General features: G+C 51.1%; 1 protein-coding gene across 1 annotated transcript in view; it reads right to left on the reverse strand.

Annotated features, from left to right (window-relative positions):
- Positions 1 to 24659, reverse strand: part of XYLT1 (xylosyltransferase 1) — a 307371-nt gene that overhangs the window by 105109 nt on the left and 177603 nt on the right. Inside the window, exon 3 of the mRNA XM_084880756.1 lies at positions 22898 to 23405. Coding sequence (XP_084736882.1) covers positions 22898 to 23405 — 508 coding nt within the window. The remainder of the gene's footprint in view (positions 1 to 22897; positions 23406 to 24659) is intronic.

A 24659-nucleotide genomic window follows, 5' to 3' on the forward strand; every position in this document is an offset into this window, starting at 1 on the left:
AGACTAGGACACTTTCACGGATTGCCTCCTTTGAGGAAGCTCTTCCTCATTTCTGTTCTGTATATTTTGTTAATGTCTCTAACCACACCTCTATCTGCCATATGCCATCAGATTCCGGTACCTACCTGTCTCCCTTGCTCTACCGGGTGCCCCTCCCCTCTCACCAGGCATTTGCAAAGAGTGGCCATTAAATAAATGCACACTGATATCTAATGAGGGTGGAATACTAGGGCATCAGAAATTGCCAACTTGTTGTCTCCCAACCTCAAAGAAACAATGAGAGCAGTGAGAATCTTGCCTCTATACCTACTTGAAGGACGCCTCCAGGCAAGCCCACCCCAGCATTAAGCCTCTCTGAGAATGGGGCAGTGGCCGAAGAGATGCTTCATCATAGTCCAGGCCCTGATCATCCTGCTTGAAAACAGCGAGGCTGGTGCTGGAGCTGTGCCCAGCAGAGAAGGGCCTGGAAGAGAAGCAGCCCGGCTCCCTGCTACCTGCCGTGCAGAGACCAGCACAGTCCTGAGAGCAGAAGGGTAAGAAGGCAGGTGCAGGGCAGGGGATTCTCAGCATAGCAAGAGAGATGCCTCTCTTCAAAGCAGAGCGAGCAGGCTAGCACTTTCTGGGCTTGCCCAGGTTGTATTGGCCCCACTCTCCGTTTCAAATTAAAATAGTTGTCAGTTAAGTCAAGAGACTTCAGACAAATATTCAGATTTCTTACTTAAAAAAAAAATAACAAGAAGCGTGAGCCTGCAATCTACATGGGAAGATCTACTGGGGCTTCAGCTGGCACCTGTGCTATTCAGCCAGCCACAGTCCCCGCCTGCCTGCTCCGGGTGGTTACCATCTGCCCGACCCCTCAGGATGCTTTGTGACTCTTGCATGAAGTAACACCGATATATGAAAATGCCAGCTTCCTACTGGTTAAGAGCACCCACCTGGGAGTACAGTAGGCTTGGCTTCAAATCCTGGTTCTGCCTCTGGCTGGCTGGGTGACCTCAGGCAAAGTGCTTACTCTCTCTGAATCCTAGTTTCCCCACAGGCCAAGCAAGGATGCGGATGACAGTATACAACCAGGACTCTACCAGGAAATGAACTAGAGTGACCCCCACATAGGAACCCGTCTCCACAGCGAAGTGAGTCCCATGACTAACCCCCATCTTGCAGAGGAGACACTTGGGATTGCAGGAATGAAGTGACCTGCCCCAGAACTCGTAGGTCACCTGTGACAGACTCTGGGGTCAAATGCAGAGGGCCTGCTTCCTGTATCCAAGTTCATCACCGCCACCCACTCTGAGTGCTGCACTTCGGAGGCCATCCCAGCATCCAGCGGCAAGATCCTCCCTCTGTTTTTGCTATTGCAAATCTCTGCACATCCCTCCTTCCCTGCATACCGTAACCACTCAGTTATGCCCTTGCCTCTCCTGCCAGGTTGTGAGCAACTCAAGGTCTTGTGATACTGATCTCTGCGTAGCCAGGCCTTGGCACACCGCCATGCCCCATCACCTGTTTGCCTAATGAATAATAAATAAATGCCTAATGAATAAATAAGCCTAATGAATAAATCAGCACAGGAGAAATCAATCACATCAGCTACTGGGCACGGAGTAGATAAAAACATCAGCAACAAAAAATTAAAAATAAAAATAAATCAGCTCACTGACTACCTTCTCTTGACATTTTGAAAATCTCTCCAGGATTATTAAAAATTTCACAGAAGCACTCACAGCGCCCTCCATGTGGGACTCCACAAGCCATGCCATGTGATAAACGCAAAGAAAATAAACCATCTTTGCCCCTCCCCAACTCGACAGCTCAACGCCACCCCCAGGAGCATGAACTCGGTGTCCTCTGGTGCAGAGCCACTGTAAATGGCGGCTTAGCCCGCAGAGAAACATCTGTCTGCAAGACTGTGTTAGTGATTATCCTTTCATAATAAAATAGATGATGCTACAGTAATGAATACGACCATAACGGTTTGCTGGCAGTTTAATCAATGCATTCCTCAACTGCAATTGAGCAAAAATAGGTAACAGAGGACCATTTGATCTCCATTTTTATTAATTTGGTACCATTTGTCTTCTGGTTATTTTAATAGTCTCTCATTATGAGGAAATGAGGAAATTCCTGGAAAAAAAAAAAAGTGGAGTCATCTTGCTCCATTTTACTCACTGCGTTGTGTTAGTGCGGAAAATAGCTTATTTCGGTTCAGTTTGGAAACAGAAGTTCCTGAAACCTAATTAAACGCAGTTCTGGATTTCAGGGCAGTGGGGAAGGAGGGGAGGGAAGGGCACCCTCCCTTATTCCAGACACATCAAATAAAGCTATTCAACTCACAAATTAAGCATGTTGAAAGTGACTTGAAGTTTGCAGAGGCAAATCCCTATGATCATCACGCTTGCTTTTTTTGAGGATCTACTATGTGCTAAGCACAGCGCTGATGCTCCACAAGTCTTCCCAGTCCCTCCACCGGTCCAGGAAAGGGAGGTGCCAACATCCTCACTTACAAATGGGGCTCAGAGAGGTCACTGGCCTGCCCAAGGCCATACAGCTAGAAAGCAGCAGCAGCAGGCTTCCCCAAGAGCCCTAGCCCACGGCCTCTCAATATTCCTCATATACACAAGTGGGATCATTTGTTCTTCAGTCCTCAGAGATGTGCTGTGTCATGGTAGAAGTCACGCATCCGGGATACTGAGGGGAGGGATTATAATGAATGCTCTCGCCGCAATGCCTTAAAGGACTGTCTCTCTCTTGGTGGTAGGGCTCCCAGGCTGCAAACATGTATGCCTGGTGCCTACATGTGTTCGCAGAAAAGCTGAGGTGTTGGCAATGTTGCACCTTGGGCATCCTCCAAGTCCAAACCGGGTTCCTATATTTTAACCACACAGATCAGCCTCCATGACTTTATCAGAGATTGTACTGATGGGAAGGAGGGGAGAATAAAGCCATTAAGGGTGGAGAGATTCTGAGAAAAAAATGGGGAGGGCACATTAGTGGATGGGATGGTTTCATTGCTCCTCATCCTGGGAATTCCGGAAGCTTGTTCCCACTTCCACAGTGTGCTGGGAATGGTCCCCTGTCACCCTGTTGGCTGCCACTGGGTTGGAAAGGCAAAGCCCATATGGGCCAGGCAGAGACCCTCTGAGGGAGGAGACCCTGGGATGAGAGCCGGCTGAGTGGGGGACTGCGAAGGGCAGAATCCGTGTCCCATCCAAAGGAGGTGGCATCTCTCGGCAGCAGACAGATGTGTGTGGGGCACCACCAGTTCCGGTGGCCAGCTCTTCCCCTTCGTTTCAAAAGAAGCTGGAAACCTGGACATTGAAACGAGGATCTCCGATTTATAATGATTAGCAACTGCTTCTGAAAATGGAAACATCCAGCAGGGGCCTGCCAGCACGCCTGCTCCAGTCCAAGGCTAAGAGTGCGCGTCAGAGGTCAGAGGTAGGACCGCCTCTGGGCAGCTACTGGCCTACATGGCTATCAGGCAGCACGGAAGGCACCGGACTGTTCGGTAGAGTGACGGATGGGTGTTGCCAGCTGAAGTGGAGAATGCAGGAGGCGGCTGGATGTGGTTAGGGGTGGAGGTTGGAAAGCTGGGTGGGGTGGAGACGCCAGTGGTGGTGTCACTGCTCTATCAGTTTCCTGGAGGCCAGAGGGCGAGTGCAGGTGCAGCGGGGCGGGTCCCCTCTGAGGCCGGGAGGGAGATTCTGTTCCAGGCCTCTCCCCAGCGTCTGGTGCTTTACTGGCAATTTGTGGCGTTCTTTGGCTTGTAGATGCATCACTACAATCTCCACTTTCCCGTTCCTTGAAGTTCTCCCTGAGTGTGTCTGTCTCTGTGTCCAAATTTCCCCTTTTTATAAGAGCACCAGGTGTATTAGATTAGGGGCCCACGCCGGTGACCTCATCTTAATTTGATCATCTGCAAAGACTCTACTTCCAAACAAGGTCACATTCACAGCCACCAGAGGGGGGGGCGGGGGCAAGGGGGGGCTCAGGGCCTCAATGTCTTCTGGGGGCAACAATGCAAACCATGATATCAACCTAGCAATTAGGGTAGAATTCTGGGACTCTGGGAAGACCCCTGATTTGGGGACCACCATTCAATGCAGGAAAGTAAGTAAGATAAAGAACAATCTTTTGGTGAATGCGAATATCATTTGGGGATTTAAAATATTAAGATCCAAGCCTCTCTATATATAAAAGGGTAAACAATCAATAGCTTACCAAGGGGCAAATGCTCCGACCAGTAGCTATGATGCACACTGACCACCAGGGGGCAGACGCTTAATGCAGGAGCTGCCAAGCTGTGGTGAATTGGCAGCTGCAGTTCTCGGGTGACTCAACAGGAACCAGAAAGGAGGGAGCCCAATTCCGGGGTGCATCACCTGAGAACCACTCTCTCACAATGCAGGACCCTTCGGGGGATATTGGAGAGCCAGTTTCAACCCTATCCCTGCAGGCCAGGCCGAGGGACCCCATTGGTGCACGATTTGGTGTACTGGGCTTCTAGTGTGTAATAACGTTCGTTGGTAACAAAGCTTAGTCATCCTCAAACGTTGGTGTCCATAGTGTAAATAATAGTATGCCATAAACAAACAGTATCTACCGTTATTTTTATTATTTGGAAGGGCTCCTAGTCAGATCTGTGTTTTTCAGTATTTCACCCGCCCCACCCCCCCTTTCTCAATTCGGAAAGAAGCTCAAAGATATACTGGGGAAATTATTCACTCTTTTTTTTCTTCTCCTTACAGCAGTTGCTGCCCTCCCCACCCCCTGCCAAGCACATTCATGTGTCCTGGCTGAAGATATCAGTGATGTCCCAGGTTTAAGGGCGGTGCCCTTTGTCCCAGCAGGCAGTGAATTCGTTTTTCAGGACCTTTCTCGCGGCTTCAGGAAGTGCACGTGTAATTACACGGAGCCGGGCTGGGTTTCAGATTAGCTGTGAAGTGTGCCTATGGCAAAAGGTCTCTTCCTTCCTGAGAGACGCTGCGGTGTAATTACAACCCGGAGACAGCAATCAGCAGCCTTCCTTCGCAGCATGCTTAAATGGTGACCCGATATTCATTTGGGCCCAGCTCTGCTCCCCGTGAGACCACGGCAGTGTCCGTGCTGTGTGCTATCTGTTGGCAGAGTTTAGAGGTGCCTATGGTGTCCCTTGGATGACACTGTGTGTAGCCAGTTCTGGACAAGTTGGCTGAGAGCCCAGGTCAAAGGTGGCAGCAGACTGGTACGTCTTTGCCCTCATCGCCATGTCAGTATTCAAGCACTCCAGGTGGGAGCCAGCTCCAAACTGCTGTGAAGGTCACTGTTCAGTCGTTAGCCATTCAACAAGCATGGGCTGCACATCTGTTGTGTGTCAGGCCTCCCGCCTTAAGATAGCATCTTTCCAGTAGGTGTAGGTGCCCCTGGGACACAGGCTGAGGGTTTTTATGAGCTGAAATGCCAGCGTCTTTTCCTCTGATGTTTCCACCCATGCCTCCCATCCCTGAGAGTCTACGGAAACCCCGGAGAAGCCAGCTTCAAGTCATTCCTTGTGAAATGTGTAAGTAATTCCCATTAATCAGTCTTGAAGGCAGTGGCAGATCTGGAAAGTGTTGGAACGCGCACTGGACTGAGCGGGCAGGAGCTCTGTGTCTCAGTACAGGAGCCGGCCAACTTTTTCGGTAAAGGCACAGGCTGTAAATAGTTTAGGCTTTGGAGCCACGCAGTCTCCGCGGCAACTGCTCCACTCTGTTCTTGAGCTTGGAAAGCAGCCACCAACGGTGCGAAACCCAACGGGCGTGGTGTGGTTTTACAAAAGCAGGCTGCGCGCCCACTTGGACCAAGGTCGCCCGTCTTAGAGAAGTCAGGCAACCCCGTCCTTGAGAAATCAGGTGTGGGTTTTCACGACACTGGACCCAATTGAAGAAATATTCCAAGTTTCTTTCCTACCCTCCTCTTTGTCTTCCTGGCCCACCGCACCCCCACTGCTCACTGAGCCCCAGCCACCCACTCCTCCTCTCTGTGCTGAGTCACGCCAAGCGCGCAGCTGCTGCAGGATGTTGCACAGCTGCTCTTCCTGTTTGGAAAGTTCCACCTGAAGTGGATTCCAGTTCCGTTCAGAGACTAGGAAGATTTTCCCCACTTGCCTAGGCTTTTGCAAAATAGCCATTATCTTATTTACCATTGAACAGCATTATTTTATTTACCGTCTAACGCAGGGAGCCATAATCATTCTCATTTTCCAGATGTGGTAAGTGGTGAATTCTCCACTTCAATAGGTTATAGTAACACCAGCAAGTCACTCTGATGAATGACACAGGTGTCTTCTTTCATTTATCTCCATTCTCATCTCTACAGTCAACCAATTTCTGCCAAATTTGCCTCCTGAGTTGTTCTCAGATCCAACCATTCCTCTTTCATAATTGAACCTATGGTCATCTCTAAGCTGGACTATCTTCAAAGCATGATCATTAGACTCTCTACCTATAGATTCCAACTCCTCTAATCAATCCATCTATCCACCCATCTGCCCATCTAATCCACTCATTTTTTCATCCATTCACACATCCATCTATCCATCCATCAATCTATTAATCTATCAGGCTATCTTCCCATCCATCCATCCATCCATCCATCCACCCACCTATCCTGGCACTTACTTTGTATTGGGCAGTGGGAGTAAGTAGTGAGTAAAAAATATTGACCCTACCTTCCTGGATACTTTGGTGTAATTAGAAAAGATATGCTAAACAACCAACCATACAAACACATGCACGTTCCAAACTAGAATGCTATAAAAGTAAAATTTCCCTTGAGAAAGCATAATGGGATTTAAACTCAGATCCGAAGAATTACATGAGCTTGCCAGAAAAGACATGAGAACAGAGTTTAGACAGGGAGACCAGATGTGGAAAAGCCTAGAACTGGACCTGGCTTTCCCTAGGTGCTGCAGCATGCTGGGCGATCACAGGGAAAGGAGGGCCAAGAGTGACAGACGACAAGGCTGGAGAGAGAGGTGGCCTGGATCATATGGGCCTGAAGGCCGCTGTAGGAGACAGATTCGCCCTCGGTGCCATGGGCAGGTTTGGTGGGTTTTCAGACAAGCAAGCCATGTTTAACTATAATATATCTCTGAATGCTGAATGGACAGTCACTTGGCAGAGGGGGTGAAGGAGATGGCAGAGTAGATGTGAGAAGACTAGTTAAGAACATATTGGCACAGCCGAAACTGGTTTGGCTCAGTGGATAGAGCATCGGCTTGCGGACTGAAAGGTCCCAGGTTCGATTCCGGTCAAGGGCATGTACATTGGTTGCGGGCACATCCCCGGTAGGGGGTGTGCGGGAGGCAGCTCGTTGATGTTTCTCTCTCATCAACGTTTCTAGCTCTCTGTCCCTCTTCCTTCCTCTCTGTGGAAAATCAATAAAATATATTTTTAAAAAAAGAATATATTGGCACAATCCACACAGGACATGTTGCCCCCTGGCCAGGGAGGTGGCAGAGGAGACACAGAGGTGAACTAGTGAGACGTTTTCAGAAAGTACAACAGAAAGGTCTCAATGCTGGTGAGATGGGAAAAGGAGAAAACGGACTTTTTAAGTCTCTTCAAAACCAAGCATAAGCCAGCCCCAGGCCCTGGAACTCCTCAGAAGGGAATCCTAATCCTAATGATGATGATCACAGTAATAGGATAGTTAATACTGAAGGAGCACATACTCTGTATGTGCTCAGTACTTTGTTAGATGCATCATCTCATTTAACAGAACTATGAAATAGGTGTTACCATCAATTCCATTTTACAGAGGGGGAAAGTGAGGCACAAAGAGGTTTAAATAGCACACAGTAGGTTCCTCAGTCAGCTCCTGGTAGGATCAGGATCCAACTCCAGAACCACAAGGATCGGCACCCCGTGTCCCTGACCACCATGCAGGCAGCACCACTTCAATGTTTCTCACATCCATGTTTCAGTTGAGAAGAGAATTGCAGGAAGAGCTGCCCAAGGAAGTCTCAGTTTCTCAGGATCCTGCCCAATGCACTACCAGACAGAAAACCCCAACGCAGACACTCCCCAGAGAAGAGCCTCATAGGATTCCAGATACATAAATAAAGTCTGGAGGCTCAGCTCCACTGATCTGCTGGAGTCTTTATTGCTCTACAAATGCATTATTAATCAGCCACCCAGGCCCTCCCCATAGAGCCTCTAAATTACACTTAAATTCCCAGATAGGATTCCATGCACCTTAATAGTGCATTTCCTGTGTTCACAGCAATAAACAAGGGGAGAGAGAGGGGCTTGGGTAACCAGGTTAATTGCCCTTGGAGGTCTAGGCTGAGAAAACAATGGCAGGAGTTCCTCTAAATTCTCTGGGTCGCGGGCTGTAAGGCTAATATAGTCTTGAAACAAACAACACTGTCAAGCCAGGATCAGGAGCCAGGAGAGCGCGGCTCCTTCATGCCCCGCCCGGCTGTTGGGGCTTCGCTTGGCCTCCGGGCTACCTTGTCAGGGCCCTCCCTCCTGGGAGCGCTGGGTCTGAGGAGCAGAACAGCCAGTTCATCCAGGTTGGGACCTAAGGGTCACCCGCTGGGGCTTGCTGCTTCCTGGGGCAGCTCTTACCAACTTCCAGGTTACCACAGGGGTGACTCTTTGGGGGACCAGTGGGGGAAGAAGTGGATTAAGTATCCTGCCTTCTGCAATTCTCTCCCCAACCCACACAGCTGCAAGGGCAGAGGGGTCAGCTCATTCTGAAGCAGGGATCAGCAAACTACGGCCCTTGAGCCAAATCCAGCCTGCCTGTCTTATAAAATAACATTTTTATTAGAGCACATATTGAGTTGGATAGTTAAGACAGAGGCCTTGTTTATTTTTTTCTAAAATTTTTAAATTCTTCACCCCTGGATATGTTTTTATTGACTTTTAGAGAGAGAGGAAGGAGGAGAGAGGGAGAGAAGCACAGATGTGAGAAACATTGATCGGTTTACCTCCATACACACCCTGACTGGGGTTCAAATATGTGCCCTGACTGAGAGTCAAAATCGCAACCTTTGGGTGTACAGGATGACAACCAACAGAGCCAGCCAGCCAGGGAAAACAGAGACCTTATTAATGTCCCAAGAAACCTAACATATGTACTATCTGGCCTTTTATGGAAAATTTGTCAATCCTTATTAGAAAGCATAAATCAGATCTCACCACTGTTCCTGCTCAAACCCATGGATAGTGCCTTCCTACTCTAGGGTAAGGGTGACACCCCTATCCGGGCTTCAAGACCTTTCTAATGGGGACCCTGCCTCAGGCGGCCGGTCTGACCTGTCTCGGTGGAACGTGGCCGTGTGCAGCCCTGGGACAAATCACCCGTCCCCACTGATTCTATGGGAGATGAAGCCCGTTTCAGTGGCTGGAGTGAGGCTTAGCTGAGGCAATGCATGTTTGCAGAGGAGCTAACTTTTTACTTTTAATCAGGATAAAATACACGTAATATGAAATTTACCATCGCAATCATTTTTAAGAGTACTAGTAAGCACATTCACACTGCTGTGCAACCAATTTCCAGAACTCTTTGTATCTCACAGAACTGAAATGCTACCTATTAAACAATCCCCATTCTCTCTCCCTCAACCCCTATCCCTGAGCAACCACCATTCTACTTTCTGTTCTTATGAATTTGACTACTCTAGGTAACTTGTACAGGTAGAATCATACAAGTATGTGTCTTTCTGTGACTGGCTTATTTCACTTAGCATAATGTCCTTAAGGTTCAACCATGGTATAGCACAGTGGTCGGCTCTTTGGCACCTTGAGTGTGGCTCTTCCACAAAATACCTCGTGCGGGCACACACGTACAGTGTGATTGAAACTTCGTGGCCCATGCGCAAAAGTCGGTTTTTGGCTCTCAAAAGGGCTAAGGTTAAGGGTGAGTTGGAGGGATTCTATGCCCAGGAATGAGACTGGGGACCAGCCCCATGGAGGAGGTAGTAGCCCACGGAGGGAGGCAGACAACCCATCTCAGTCACACCTCCCTGGCTGGGATCACACTGGGATTTCTAAACGAAGGCACTATGACATTTTGGAATAAAAAATTACATTGGAATGGAAAATTATTTGAGGGCTGTTCTGTACATTGTAGAATGTTTGTCAGCATCTCTGGTTTCTACCTGCTAGAATCGAGTTAGCAGCCTCCCATCCCCACACTGGTGGTGACAGCCAAAAATGTTTCCAGCTATGGCCAAAGTCCCATGGGGTTTGGGGGTGCAATCACCCCCTTCCAGAACCGAGGACCTGAAGAAAGGGCAGAATTGGAGGGATGCTCTGTTCTCTCACATCAGCGCTTCTCAAAGTGGGGTGTGGAGCAGCCGCTGGCAGCAATGGAACTTCCGGGGCCCCATCCCGGACCCGGATCAGCACCTCCGGGGGAGGCCCAGGAGTCTGTGCTGTAAGGAGCTCGTGTGCAAACCACTACCCTGGCCGTGGAGGAGGCTTGTGGGATCTCGGAAGATTAGGAATTGGCGCCGGTACTAGTCTGAAGCCTGGCCAGGGCTCCTGGGAAGAAAGGAGGTCCCTTTAGGAGAATGAGACTGAGCTGGAAGTGTCCAACATTCCTGGGTGTGAATAATACTGGACAGGAGGTGCTACCGTAACTGGTACGACATTCATGCGGATAGTTTGATGGTGTCTGTCAAAATTTCAAAACAGACAAGCCTTCTGAGCCACCAGTTTCATTTCTCAGCATGTTCCTAGCAGCCAGTCTCAACAGCCCCAAGAGAATTAAGCGCTAATGTCAGAGGCATCGACTATAAGCAGCAAATTAGCTTTTCTCCAATTCATCTAGAATGGTACTACTTATGCACCATCTCTGGGGGAACTGAGAAAATGACCACTCGATAGAGCAAAAGCCTGCGACAACCTCGATGTCCACCAGCAGGGGAATAGCCAGACGCCAGAGGAAGCCAGCCACTGCAAGGAATTATATACGCGACAGAAGACAAGGGGAAAAGAGACGCTACGTAGAAAAAAAAGAGAAGGATGGCACAGGTCTCTATTTCCTGACAGGGACACAAGTGTCAGACCTAGATACACATCCAAATAAAAAACATCCCAGAACGTATACATCAATTTTATATCATTTTAAAATTTTCTCATCTCCAAACCAGATTCTGTATTTTCACAAGTTCCAGACTGATCATCAGTCTCCTATAATATACTCCCCCTCATAAAACAAACTCCGTCTTTGCCTGGGTTGGACTTAAAGCTGTAAACAAAAATAAAAATGTGCCTGCAGTGCTGCCCCCTTAGGGGAGCCTGGTCAAGACAGATTGCCCCTTGATCTGCAGTGTCTTCTGGGTTTTTTAAATAATGAGAACATATACTGTCCTGCTTGAGTAATTAAAGACATGAATAGCAGACATGCCTTCTGCATGATCTGAGCCAAGTTTTCAAAATTAATGAAAAGCCCGCTTTCCCTCCTGTCGCCCTGTCTTCTCCCCGTCTTTTCCCTTTGGACACGTCGCAGGGACAGGCTCCTGGCACGGGCTTCCCACTCTACCCCGACCTTGCTCTGAGGTGAGCTGCTCGTTTGCACCTTGTGGCTCATCCTCAATTCTGATTTAAGGCAACAGAACCCCCTCCTCAAAAGCCCGGAGAATGAATTGGGCTGCTAATTTCGCCATTAAGAGTTTATCAAAGCGAGCACCACTTCCACGGCCTCCTAATCAATCACCATTTCCCATGTTTATCTCCTGCTCAATTTCTACCACGGGGCCCCGTACACATCAATTTGCCTGATGCACTTCCTACATATGTTTTAAATTACTTGATCATTGTATAAATTTCACAGCCATTAAGGGGCTCTAATGCCAGCATGGCTGACATGGTGTTAAAAATTGGATTCAATTCCATGGGGTAATAAATTGTGACCTAAATCCAATCTCTCATGGGTGACTGAAGAATACAATGAAAAATTATTGCTTTGTCATTTTTTCCACACTCACACAAATAGACCCCGGCAACTCGAAACCCGCAGAGAAATGGGATGCGCCCACTGCTGGCTATTTTTCTTTCACTCGAGATGGCTTTGCAGGCCAGGCTAGAGAGTCTTGGATGGGACCGGCCCGCTCCAGAACCAGGTGAATTACCTGTTGCACGGACATCCTTGCAACACTGGGGAGCAAGTTGAACTGCTCAGGCTCCTTCAGCCAGAGGTGCTGCTGCTACCAGCAGCGAAGCCAGGGCTGAAGCACTTTGCCGCTGGCATGGAGTCTCTGCGCTGAGCCTGGCGGTGCCGCTGAGGAGATGTGCGCTTCTAGGCAGACCGCCCCCTCTCTGAGCATCCATTTCCTGAATACAGAGCTGTTGTCAGAACAAATGACCTAATATGGCTAAAACGCTCAGGATGGTCCCTGGCATTTAGCGATCCCTAGGTAAAGGTTAAACATCAGGATTTAAGAGCCGGGAACGTTGTAGAGGCCTCAGCTCCCTGTCCTATTGGGTCTCAGGGAAGGAGGGTAATGAATAGCTGGAGAAAGGTGTTAACATTTCCTCTGCGTTTCCCTTTATCTCCGGAGACACTCCATTAGCCATTCAACACGTGCCGACTGCACATGTAGTACGGGCACCACATAGAGAGGGGCTAAAGGGTGGGTTCTGAAGTCAGGCAGAAACGGTTTGGGTTCACGATGTGCCACCTGGGAATGTGTCCCGGGGCAAGCCACCTGACCTCTCCAACCCTCAGGTTTCCTGCCTGGAAAACGGGGTGAGGAGACATCCTTCTCTCTGGGGCTCTGGGGAAGGCTCGGAGCGCTCACGCATGGGAAGTGCTGAGCTTTGCCCCTGGCATTCAGGAAGTGCCTACAAACAGGAAGTGAGCTCTCCATCCCAGGCTCTGTGAGGGCTGCAGGTACTCCGGTGAACACACACAGACAAGAGTTAGTGGGGGCTACAGACAACTCTGGTATCTCCAGGATGATGGGAAGTGTGCTCTGGTGGGGGTGGGTAAGGTGATTTGGGGATTCACAGTCTCGCACCTCATGGAGACTTGGGGAGGTGGAATGTGGAGAGGGAACCACAGAAGACTTCCAGGAGGAAATGATGATGAAAGGAATTCCTAACCTTCACGCCAAGTAACTGAGGGAGGAGAAAAAGCAAGCTGGTTTTGCTGGTTCATGCAGAAGGAGGGACTGGCTAGGAAGAACCATGGATGGAATTTAGCACTTTCCTCTATCGTGGGCTGCCTCTTTCTGCACAAGGTCTCTGTTTTGGGGACCCTGAGTGGCTGACACATAACCAGCTGCACCCAAAGGAAGGAATGCCTCAGAAGGCCAGACCGCTATCCTCTTGCCACTCCCTACCCCATCCTGGGGCAGTTTCTGGGCCAGACACTCATGGAAGCTGAGAAAAGCATCACAACTTCCCTCCATGGAAGGGGCCCACCCTGCCCACCCTGGAGGCTTCCGGAATCACAATAACCTGCTGCTGATTTGTAACGTGGGGTTGGTAAATTTTGCTGGCTGAATAGAGGGAATAACTTAAGCATTCTCAAATACAGTATTCTACTCAGCAACCTGAGGAGGCGGGAGAAACATCAAACAGTGCATTTTAGGTAAGAAGTGAGGTTTAGAGAGAGCAAGTGCGTTGTCCGAGGGTCTTGCAGGTGACACAATGGTAGAGGTGCCTGATGGTCTTTTGAAGCATGTCTGGTGCAGAGCCTTCCCCTAACTGGCACCAGCTCAGCAAGAGTAAAAGGGCAAGATTGGGGGTGAGGGGTGCTGGTCTGACATGTTTCTGCTCAAGGCAAAGACACAGGCCATCCAAAGCCAGTGATCTGCAGAACTGAAATCTGGCTGGGAGGAAGACAGGCTGGCCCTACTGCTCTGATTCAGAGCTCCCCCAGTTCCTCAACCACCCCACACCTGCTCCTACCCCAGGGCCTCTGCACAGATGCACCCCAGACCAGAATGTTCCTCCTCCTGCCCTCCCCCTAGTTAACTCCTCCCACCCTTCAGCCCAACTAAAACCTGACACTTGTCTGCAGAAGCGATGGTCACTGTTGCAATTCAGCATTTATTTTGGATTCACGGGCTTCCTCGCCCAGGTGTAATAGGCTGCAAGCTCCACAGGGCAGGGATTCTGTCTGTTTTCCTCCCACATGAATCCTCCAAACACAGTGCCTGGCATAGATGACAGGTGCAGGCTGGATCACTGCTGAATGGATGAGTGGTGATGGGAGCTGGGACAGTCCGCAGGTGGTGGCTGTCCTTTGCAGAGAAACTTCTAAATGCTCCCTTCCCATCACTTCACCCAGCATGCACAGGTCCCTGCATAGCTCCTGGGGGCTGAGGGCAGCTAATGAAGCTCAAAACAACTGTGCCTTGAGAGTAAGATCGAGACCTGTAGAGTCCAAGCACTGGCTATGCAGAGAGGAGTAAGCATCTGATGGGTGGGTGTTTTCTTCAGGTCCCATGTACAACCTAAGAGCAAGTGCTGTTGGCGCTATGGAGATAAGCCTGCTCACTCCCGCCTTGCCAGGCCCCTGCAGTACACCAGTGGGCTCCTCACCGCTTTCCTGCTGCTCCCTCATCCGCTAGTCTAGTGTCAACACAACATCCAGGGGACTGAGCCTCTGAAACACGTCAGACCAGAACCCCTCATCCCCAACTCCCTCCAGTGGCTCTCCCACCTCACCCAGATAAAAACCAAATCTCTACTGGTCTGTAAGGCCCCGTCTGCTGCTCCAGCCACCATGTGGCCTCCTTGCAGGCCCCCAGTCATTCCCACAACACCCTCCTTCCTTCCTGCTTTTGTCTTCTCCATCTGACATGACACTTTTATTTTTATATGTCAACCACCCATCTTCCTCTTCCAGAACATAAACTCCATGAAGACAGTTCTGTCTGTTTTGTTCATTTTGTTCAGTGCCTGGCACAGAGTAGGCTCTCATTAACTATTGGTTGAATGAATGAATGAATGAACTCTGTATGTCCAAAGATAGAACCTCCATTTTGAGGAAGCTCAGATCCACAGCACATTCTCCCACTAGACCAGTGGTCGGCATGCGGCTCTTTGGCCCCTTGAGTGTTTTAGCAAAGGCCAGCCTAGGAGAACCCTAATTAATAACAACGTACCTACCTATAAAGTTTAAAAAATTTGGCTCTCAAAAGGAATTTCAATCCTTGTACTGTTGATATTTGGCTCTGCTGACTAATGAGTTTGCCGAACACTGGCCTAGACCAAATCCATCTCTGAGTACCTTGCATCCACATCTCTCTTGAGGCCATTCAGAAATGGCCCCTCTGACTTCCTCTCTTTCCCTTCGTGTGTATGGCCATTTGCCTGTCCTCTGTTTGTTGTGTGCCCCCCCGCCCCCCCTCCCAGGATGGTGAGCTCTGTGAGGGGGCGGGGGGGTCTTCTCTCTTGTTTATCGGATCCCAGTACTTTGCACATGCTTGGCACAGGGGTAGCTGCTCGATAGGCATTTGTTGAATGGATGAAACAAATTAAATAAATGTAAGAACGCTAAGGGAAAGAATGCCTTTCATGTTCATTATGACTTTCCGTAGGCATCCACGGGGTTCTCCTACTTTCTCCCTGAGGTGCAAAAAAAGCAAGAGATGTCACATCAGGGTTCCTTGCTCACTGAGCAGCAGAGATACTTGTAGTGTGTCTAGCACGGTGCCAGGTGCTAGGAAAATCGTGATTTTGCTCTGACTTATTAAAAAAGGAACTTGCCAACTGTGGTACCTGAATGAGCAATCCCCAATCGCCTGCGACATTCCTGGCCATGTAGGCTGGCCTGTCAGTATCCCACATGCTGTGGGAGAGAGGGAGGGGGCTGTGCTCAGGGGAGATTAATGGGGGGGGAGGGGATGGGTGCAGGTATCTACGAGCTCCAGGTTTGGGCCAACATCCAGGCTCCACCCCACCAGCCAGAAACTCCCGGAGAGTCACCCCTTTTGCCAAAGCTTCCTTCTAGCCTCGGACAAAAGGGAAGCTGATTAGTCAGGCTCTTCTCCAAGCTGCTCCAAGCAGTGTGGTCCATAAATGCGTGCTTATAAATACACTCCCAATCCCCCAGGCCAGAGGTGTCATTGTGAGCACATAGAAGGGGGAAAAGTCCACCTAACCATGGTCTGCTGGTCTCAAACACACTGGCTTGGGGAGCGCTCATATTGTGCTTGAAGTTTCGGAAAGGGCGTGCCCGGCTGGCCAAGAAGGGCATTCATGTTTTCATCTCCTTCCTGCGCCAAAACCTTTCTGCTCTGCTCTCAGGCAAGGCAGTGCGGGCACACGCACCCCCTAATGACAAGTGTGGAAGTGAATGGCAGGGCTGCTCAGCTGGCGGAGCACTCCTGGGGAAGGAGAGAGGGTAGAAGGGGACGTGGAAGTGAGATGCAGGGGGCATTTGTGACAATTCCTACAGCCACATAGTTAGCTTTCTAAAAAGCCCCGTGGGTGGCAGCTGCCTTTCTTTATGACCCCGAGACTGGGACGGGGAGCCACCCCCATGCTGTAGAAGGAAAAGGCTACGTGGACTTGGCCTGTTGGGACTCACTTCCCAATGGGAGGCCTATGGGGGCTGTTGGCCACACTGCCTGGCATAGCCAAGGTGCTCAATAAGTGAAGTACCAGGCTTGAGCGGTCTTTGTGCCCCAAAGAAACGCCAGAGCTGAGAACACCCACGAATGGTCACCCCATCCGATCCACCGGCCACTGCCGGTAGCTTTTACCTACTGCCACGCCCTCTCACCGGGACCACTGAGAACCTCCCCACGATTTCCTCTTGTCTACTCCTCCCTTAAAGCTACGCCAGATCAGAAGTGGGGCTGCTGAGTTACATTAGGGCAGAGGCTCCGTGGAGACCCCCACCCATCTCCCGTTGATGAACCCGTGCCCTGAGCTGTGCAGGTAGAGGCCCCGTGGGACAAGGCACCCTCTGCCTCTGTTCACTGCCGCATCCCCAGGTCCTGGAATAAGGGGGGACCGTCATAACCATGGCTGACTGCTTTGGTGCAGCTAGGAGGTGAGCACGGTTTTTACGTGTTTAAATGTTTGAAAAGCATCGGAAGAATAAGATTTCATGACACATGAGCATTATGTGCGATTCAAAGTTGGGCACCACCAATAACAGTTTTACTGGAACGCAGCCTCACTGGTCCATGTACTGCGTACCGTGTGCGCTGCTTTCATGCAGAGCTGGAGAGTGGAGACGGAGACCGTACGGCCTGCAAAGCCTATCCACCACCCGGCCCTTCGCAGAGACGGTCTGTGGGGCCCTGGCCTTGGCCACGCAGTGAGGTCTGCAGACTTTCCCGGACCCAACACGCTCAGTCTCCTTCTCCCCCCTAGCAGCCCACGAAGCACCTCTGGGACCAGTTCTGTCTCACCCCTAGGAACCATTTCTGCAAACCTCCTCTGTGCTGGGTTTTGTGCCTCCCCAGCAGGAGGTGGAAACAGTCCGAGCGGGTCCTCTGTAAACCTGGCTTTTGGAGAGCAGGCCAGCCCTGCCCACTTGGCCTAGCACCCGTGGTCGGCAAACCAAGGCTCGAGAGCCACGTGCGGCTCTTTGGGCCCTCGAGTATGGCTCTTGTGCAAAATGCCACAGCCTGGGCGAGTCTATTTTCAAGAAGTGGCGTTAGAAGAAGTTTAAGTTCAAACAATTTGGCTCTCAAAAGAAATTTCAGTTGTTGTCCTGTTGTTATTTGGCTCTGTCGACTAATGAGCTTGCCGACCACTGGCCTGGCCGCACATGGATCGATTTGGCCTCAGCACACCATGCCTATTAGCGTGGCGCCTTTCAGCTTTTCACAGCTGTTCCCTCATTCCCTCATCCTGAGTGATACAGCAAAAGACCCGGGAGAACGCTGTGTCTCTGACCGACAAATGGGGAAACCGAGGCGCATGCTCTGGGGCACTTGGAGCGGCCGGGCTGGCACCCACGTCTCCATATCCCTCCCTCCATACCAGGCTGCCAGCCGCACTTTCATGCTACTCGTGCTGTGTAGTCACCCCGCTGCCCCCGGCGTGAGGCCATGTGCAGGAGGCAGCCCTTCCGCAGCTGGCGGTGCCATCTGCCAGGCTCTCTCTGCAGCAGCAGCCAGCTCCCCGCAGCCACCTCCGTCCAGAGCCCATTTGTCCAGAGCCTCTGGCCTCATGCAAAGGCTGCTGGGTAAAGACACGGACAGTTGCCTTTCTATCAGAAACCCTCACTCTGACCCTGAGCCGGCTTCCCCTAGTCCTGAGTGAAAGCTTGCAGCTTTGCAGCCAGCCGGCTGATGCAGAGTCCTCGCTCACCACTCACCCACCGGAGAACTGCCGCCTCCTCAGCTGCTTGGCCCCGAGCTCCCGCTAAGGTGGCAGCCACCCCTTCCCCGCCCACTGCTTTCTCCACAACATCTCCCATTGCTCATCTCGCGTCCTTCACCTGGCACCGGGGCTGCAGTCACAGCTTCAGCTGGCACAGGGAAGGGTGAAGTGAGGCGGGAGGGGCCGGGATAACCAGTGGGGCCTTTCTTGGCATATTTTAGCTCGAGATGGAGGGAGCTTCCTAATGTGTTCCAAAGGTAATGAGGCAGAAGAAGTTGCATTACCTAGCTCCCCACGCCAGCATGCCTCTTACGGTCGAACAGTCTTTATTAGGAAAGATACTTATTGGGAAAGCCACCTCTGTCCCTCACGCGGGTCAGTGTGTCCCCTGTGGCCAGGGCGTCGGGGGGAGGGGTGGTCTGGGAAGGCTTCCCCAAGGAGGTGGCATGTAGGGCTACAGTCTGGAGTAAAAGGAGGTGACAGCCAGAGAAGGTGGGATGGAGCCCGGGCGGAGCACTATGAGGGAATGCCTGAGGCACACTGGGCCCCATCTGAAGAACAGAGCGAGATGGGGCTAGGCCAGTGGTCGGCAAACTCATTAGTCCACAGAGCCAAATATCAACAGTACAATGATCGAAATTTCTTTTGAGAGCCAAATTTTTTTAACCTTAAACTTCTTCTAACACCACTTCTTCAAAATAGACTCGCCCAGGCCATGGTATTTTGTGGAAGAGCCACACTCAAGGGGCCAAAGAGCCGCATGTGGCTCATGAACCACAGTTTGCCGAGCATGGGGCTAGGCAATGGGAGGTCACCATCAGAGCTGGCCTTCTTCTTTTCTCCACATCCCCCTCATGTATACTGCTAACCTCACTACTGCCAACAGCCAGACACATCTGCTTTACCTGAGCCCCAAGCATTTTATTTGTACGATCCTGCTTCAGCCACAGTCCTATGAGGACAAGGTACGAGGTTCTGTGTCCATTTTACAGATGAGGAAGCTGAGGCACTGGGAGGGTAGGGCCGCACAGCTAGTAAACGCAGAACCGGGATTCAAACTCCGGGGCCTGAAGATCTCTGGATGGAAAACGCCCTTTTCCAGCCCAGGCCTCCATTGGCTTTCCAGCTGACTCGGTTTCATTTCCATGAACCACTGGGAGGTCCAGCTGGTGTGACTGAAGGCCCTCAGGTGACTGTGGAGCCCAAGGAAGGGAGAGGAGGCCCAGGCAACAGTGGGAGCCATAGGGGGTGCGGAGCTGCCTGGGTGCAGAACGGGGGATGGGGGGGGGGAGGGGTGGCGGCTTGGCTGCTACAGTGAGCACAGGGGCTCTGGGGGGAATGAGGGCCTGCACTTGGATTGGAAATAAGCCCACCTGGGGCAGGGTCATCTCAGCTAGGGGATTGTTAATGGGTGGTCTGCAGACCCCTCCTTTCCTGGTGAAGGCCGTCACCCCTCCAGCTTCCTTTTCTGGGAGGCAGAGAGTGAAGTGGCCAAGGCACAAACACAAGGGCTGTGTTCACAGGAAGCAAACTATCTTCTGGGCTTCTAGACTCTTCCTTTCCCCCACGTGCTGGGCAAGAGACAGGAGGCGCTGGGGGTGGGAGGAGCAGTGGTCCTTTGTAAAACTCAACAAAATAAGATCTATTTTCTTGCCTCAGGGGGTTTAACTCATTGGCTAGAGCACTGGCTGCGAACTGAAGGGTCCCGGGTTTGATTGCCTACCTCTGTTGTAGGTTTGATCTCTGGCCCTGGTTGGGACATGTGCAGGAGGCAACCAATCAATGTGTCTCTCTCACATCAATGTTTCTCTCTGTCTCTTCCCCTCCCTTCCACTCTCTCTAAACATCAGTGGAAAAATATCCTTGGGTGAGGAGCAACAAAAAAATATAAATAAATAAAATAAAATCTATTTTCTTTCTTCTGAAATGTTCAGTCCTCAGGCCAAGAGGAATTGCCTTCTTAATTACATTCCACTTCTGGCATCGTATCTGCTGAAGTTTGGGCGACGCTGAACTCAGCTAGATGACAAGCACCGTGCGTACATCTGTGTATGCACGCATGTGCGTTATGTATATTTATGCATGTACTACATTTCTCTCCCCTCCCACTGCCATTTCTCCATTTAGCAGGAAATAAAAGGACCAGTGGGCTGGAGCTCAAATCCTGCCTAAGCGGAGGCAAATCTGGGTGTCACAGTTTCCAGAAAGGGAACACAATCTCCGCATGGGGTGTAATTACATCTTAGCTTTCTGCAGAAGAATAGTTTATGGCTTAAATGCTATTAATTGTAAGCCGTTTTGTTCCACGGGAACTTGTTCATTGATAACTATCCAATTAGGGTTATTTTGCAATTAGTCTATTCACACTAAATTTACTGCAGAAGGGGAGGCCGTGGTGCAGCAAATTAAGGCATTGCCGGGGCTGGGTGTGCAACGGCTCTTAAAAGCCAACCTTATTAACCGTCCCGGCGGCTGTGCCACCTTGGCTGAGGCAGCCAAGGCCACAGGGAACCCCCAGCAAATTCACCCTGGAAACCCGCACGAGGGATGGCTCAGTATGACCAGGAGAAGCATGGGGACCCTTGGCCTCCACTGGGGACATCCCCTGTTTTTCCCCATTAATTGCCCTCTCTTCCTCTTGCAACTAACGGATGACAGAGAGATGCAGTCTGCAGGTTGTAAGGACATCCCTGAGATTTGGCAATCTGAGCTCAAATGGGAGCGTTAGCCTCCAGGAGATGCAGAGGCTCTGGGAAAGGATGCACACTCTCAAACCTGAGTTCTAAGCCCGGCTCTGCCAGCTACTTAGCTGTGTTTCTCTGGCCAAGTATTCAGTCTCTCTAAGCCTCGGTTTCTTCATCAACAAAATGGGTGGATAACAGATCTGCCACATAGGCTAGTGTGAGGATTCACTGCAATATATGGTGGGAACAGTGTCCGATATACTAGTACAGTAGTACCCCCTTATCCAAGACCCCAGTGGATGCCTGGAACTGCAGAGCACTGAACCCTGTCTATGCTATGTTCTTTCCTATACATATGTACTATGGTAAAGTTTAATTTATGAATTAGATGCAGTAAGAGATGAACAACAACAATAATAAAATAGAATAATTATAATAACGTAATAAAGGTTATGTGGATGCAGTACTATTAAGTAAAATAAGAATAACTTGGACACAAGCGATACCAGGGCAGTAGCTCCGATAACCCAGATGGCCACTGAGTGACCAGTGGGTGGGAGCATATACAATGCGGACGTGCTGCCGAGAGGGGTGACTCTCGTCCCAGGTGGGAAGTATGGGGCCAGCGTGAGATTTCATCATGCTACTCAGAACGGCGCACAATGTAAAACTCGTGAATTTCTGGACTTTTCCATTGTTGCTAATATTTTCAGGCCTTGGTTGACTGGAGGTAACTGGAACCTCGGAAAGCGGAAACGCAGAAAACTCAAAAAATACAGATGAACTTGGGTAAAATGTGGGAGCTGTCCCCATTGCACCTCGCCCAGGGGCCACCGGGAGAGCTGGCCATGCATCCTTCCAGGCCTCTCTGTGCCCGTGGCACACGGGGCTGCTCCCAACCTGGCCCCAGTCCTTCCTTCTGGGACCGGCAGTCTCTACAGAGGCTCCTGTCTGAGCAGGAGGCCTGGGTTCTAGCTCAAGTTCAGCCTCTGGTCTAGTGGGTGAGTCTGGGTAAGTCTCCTTCCCTCCATGGGCCTCGCATTCCCGTCTGTCCAGTGGATAAACGGCACTGAGCTTTCTCTAGCCTGCTGCTCCTTGGGAGCCGTTGTCACCACGCATCGCCCTTCTGCATCCAGACAGATGCAGGGACACCGGAGCTGCTCGGAAAAGGGAGGCCGGCGGCAGAGGCTTCCCTGCCTGCCTCCTAGGTCCACCCCTGTCAGGGGGACGGAAAGTCCCGCCTCGCCACCCCACGCCTGGATCAGCTCTGCGGCTGGCTCTCCTGATGTGCTGACTTCTGTCCCAACACGGCGGGTGCTGACCTCTCACAGCAAGAGCTCTGCTTCCGCACTGGTCACCAGCACACGAGGAGTGTCCAGCTCAGGGCAGGGGAGAGAGAGAGACAGGGAGGGGAAGGGAGGAATAGGAAATGGCGAAGAAAGAAAATAGGAAGAAAATGAGAAAAATTTAGGAAGGAGGGAGGGGAGGAAGGAAGGAAGAAATTTTAGATGGAGGAAAATGGGAAGGCTGGTTTTCAGAGCCTCGAAAGTCAATGCAACCAATTAGAAACCTTTGTATTCGATTGCAATAATATCTGTGTCAGTTTTAATCCCAATAATCTGCTGAGACAGAAAACCAACTCTATCAGTATAGTCACCTCGCCTTCTGCCGCTTCCACCATAGCCTGATTTCACCGTATTCCCTCCTTTGCCATATCGGCACCTGGTTAAAGCTAGAACTAAAGGCAATTTGATACTGAAAATACTTTTCCGTGGGAAACTTGAGAATTCAGGTGGTACCAAAGAAGTCAGGTCTTGTGACCTGATTTGGGGTTTGAAAACCAGGGTGGCCATTCTCAGCAGGTCTGAGCGCGTGAGCAGAAGGGGGCCGGGAGAGCTGGAGAGGAGGCGCCTCTCCCGGCCCAGCCTCGGGCCTGGGGCTTACCTTCCAGCGGGCAGAGGCGGGTCACCTTCTCGGGCATCAGCAGCCCCAGCTTGTGGCGGCAGTAGGTCTCCCCGATCTCCTGGCGGCAGTGCTTGGACTTGGAGCGGGACAGGGCGGAGATTGCCTCCTTGCCCGAGACGTCGCACTTGGGGGGCTGGTCATACTTGATCTCAGGGGAGCCGCCCCCACTTTTCCTGGCGTGGGGCTGTCGGGCGGCCTCCTTCCCGCGGCTACTGTTCCCGGGGGCTCTCTCGCCCGGAGGCAGCACCTCGTTGGCGCCTTTGCCCGGGGAGGGGTGCCCCTTGCCCTTGTCCTGCTCCAGCTTCCTTTTCAGAAGCTCCTTCTGCCGGCTCAGGGGCTTCTTGGCCAGCTCGGGCTGGTGCTTCTGCTTTTGCGTCCTCGGGGCGAAGTTGCTGTTGTCCACGTTCTCAAAGTCTTTGGGGACCGAGTTCTCGTTGTTGCTGTCCGTCCGCACTTTCTCTTTGGGCCGGTGAGAGAAGTAGCCGTCCTGGAGGAGACGGGGAAAGAGACACGGAAGATAAATTTTACTCAGCGATCACGCTACCTCGGATGGCCCTTGGAGAGGGGTGCACAGAGGGGTGGGAGTCTGCACCCTGGTTTTAGTCCCCACCTCTGCCAAAAGCTTACCTTCGGGTAAGACTTTTCTCTCTGGACCTCAGTTTCCCCATCTGGAAACCTGAGATGCTCTAACTAGAAAGGAGGGCTAGGCCTGTGAGTCGCCAGGCTTGTTATGAACCGTACCTCCCGTTCAAGGAAGTGTCCTGGACTGTCTCTGCCGCCGGACTAGGGGCATTTTGTTCCAGCTTCCTGTTAAATTTCAGCAGAGAGTGCCCTGATGGCTTATTTAAGGGCTGGCGATGCCATGGTGAAGTTATAAGGGAGAGAATATCAGTAGGATATTATATACGTTCCACTGCCTTCAGGATGTAGTCATAGACCTATGTTCGTAAGAGAAGTTATACAGTGTCCCGGCGTCAGTTCCGAAGGAGAGACGCCCCTGGGTGTTTGGAGAACGAATGGTCCTTGCAATGGATCCCAGTGGAGACGCACACCTGTGACCCTCTTGTGTTTGAGCCTTGGCTCTCCATGCCCCTACCTGGGGCAGTACTGATGAAGTCACATGGGGTGGGCCAGGAGACAATGCACGGGGTGCATGTTTCCAGGAAAGCGGGCGCCCCATACTCAGCTCCTCCCCGGGTCATCTCGAAAGCATGTTGCTCCTGCTGACACCCACTGCCAAGGCCGTACCCTGACAGAGCACCCTCAGCCCTAAAGCAAGCCCTCCGGGAGACCTCTGAAGCCACAGGGAACACTAATTGGTGCCATAAATCTATGCCGTTGCTGCAGAAGTGCCTTGAATGCATTGCTGTAGGAACTCTGAGGGAAGACTTCCCTGTGAGTTTTCCTAAATGTGCCTCCAAAGGGCTCCTGAGGACGGGGATGGTCTGGACTGACGGACAGTGGAAGCAGCGCTGGAGCCCAGGAGACTGGCACTCAGCGTGCCTCCTCCTCTGGCTGCAAAACTCCTTGGCGGGCCAATTCCTACCTGCCACTTGTTTTTGCAAATAAACTTTTATTGAAACGTGGCAATGCCTGTCCATTTATGAATTATCTAGGGCTGCTTCAACAGTAGAGGTCAGCAGCTGCAATAGAGGCTGTCTGGCCGCAAAGCCTAAAATATTTCTATCTGGCCCTTTAAGAAAGGGTGGCAGACCAGTGTTGAACCCTGGCTGGTGTGGCT

The sequence above is a fragment of the Pipistrellus hanaki genome (assembly GCF_964339955.1).
Source record: "Pipistrellus hanaki genome assembly, chromosome: 4".
NCBI lineage: Eukaryota > Metazoa > Chordata > Mammalia > Chiroptera > Vespertilionidae > Pipistrellus > Pipistrellus hanaki.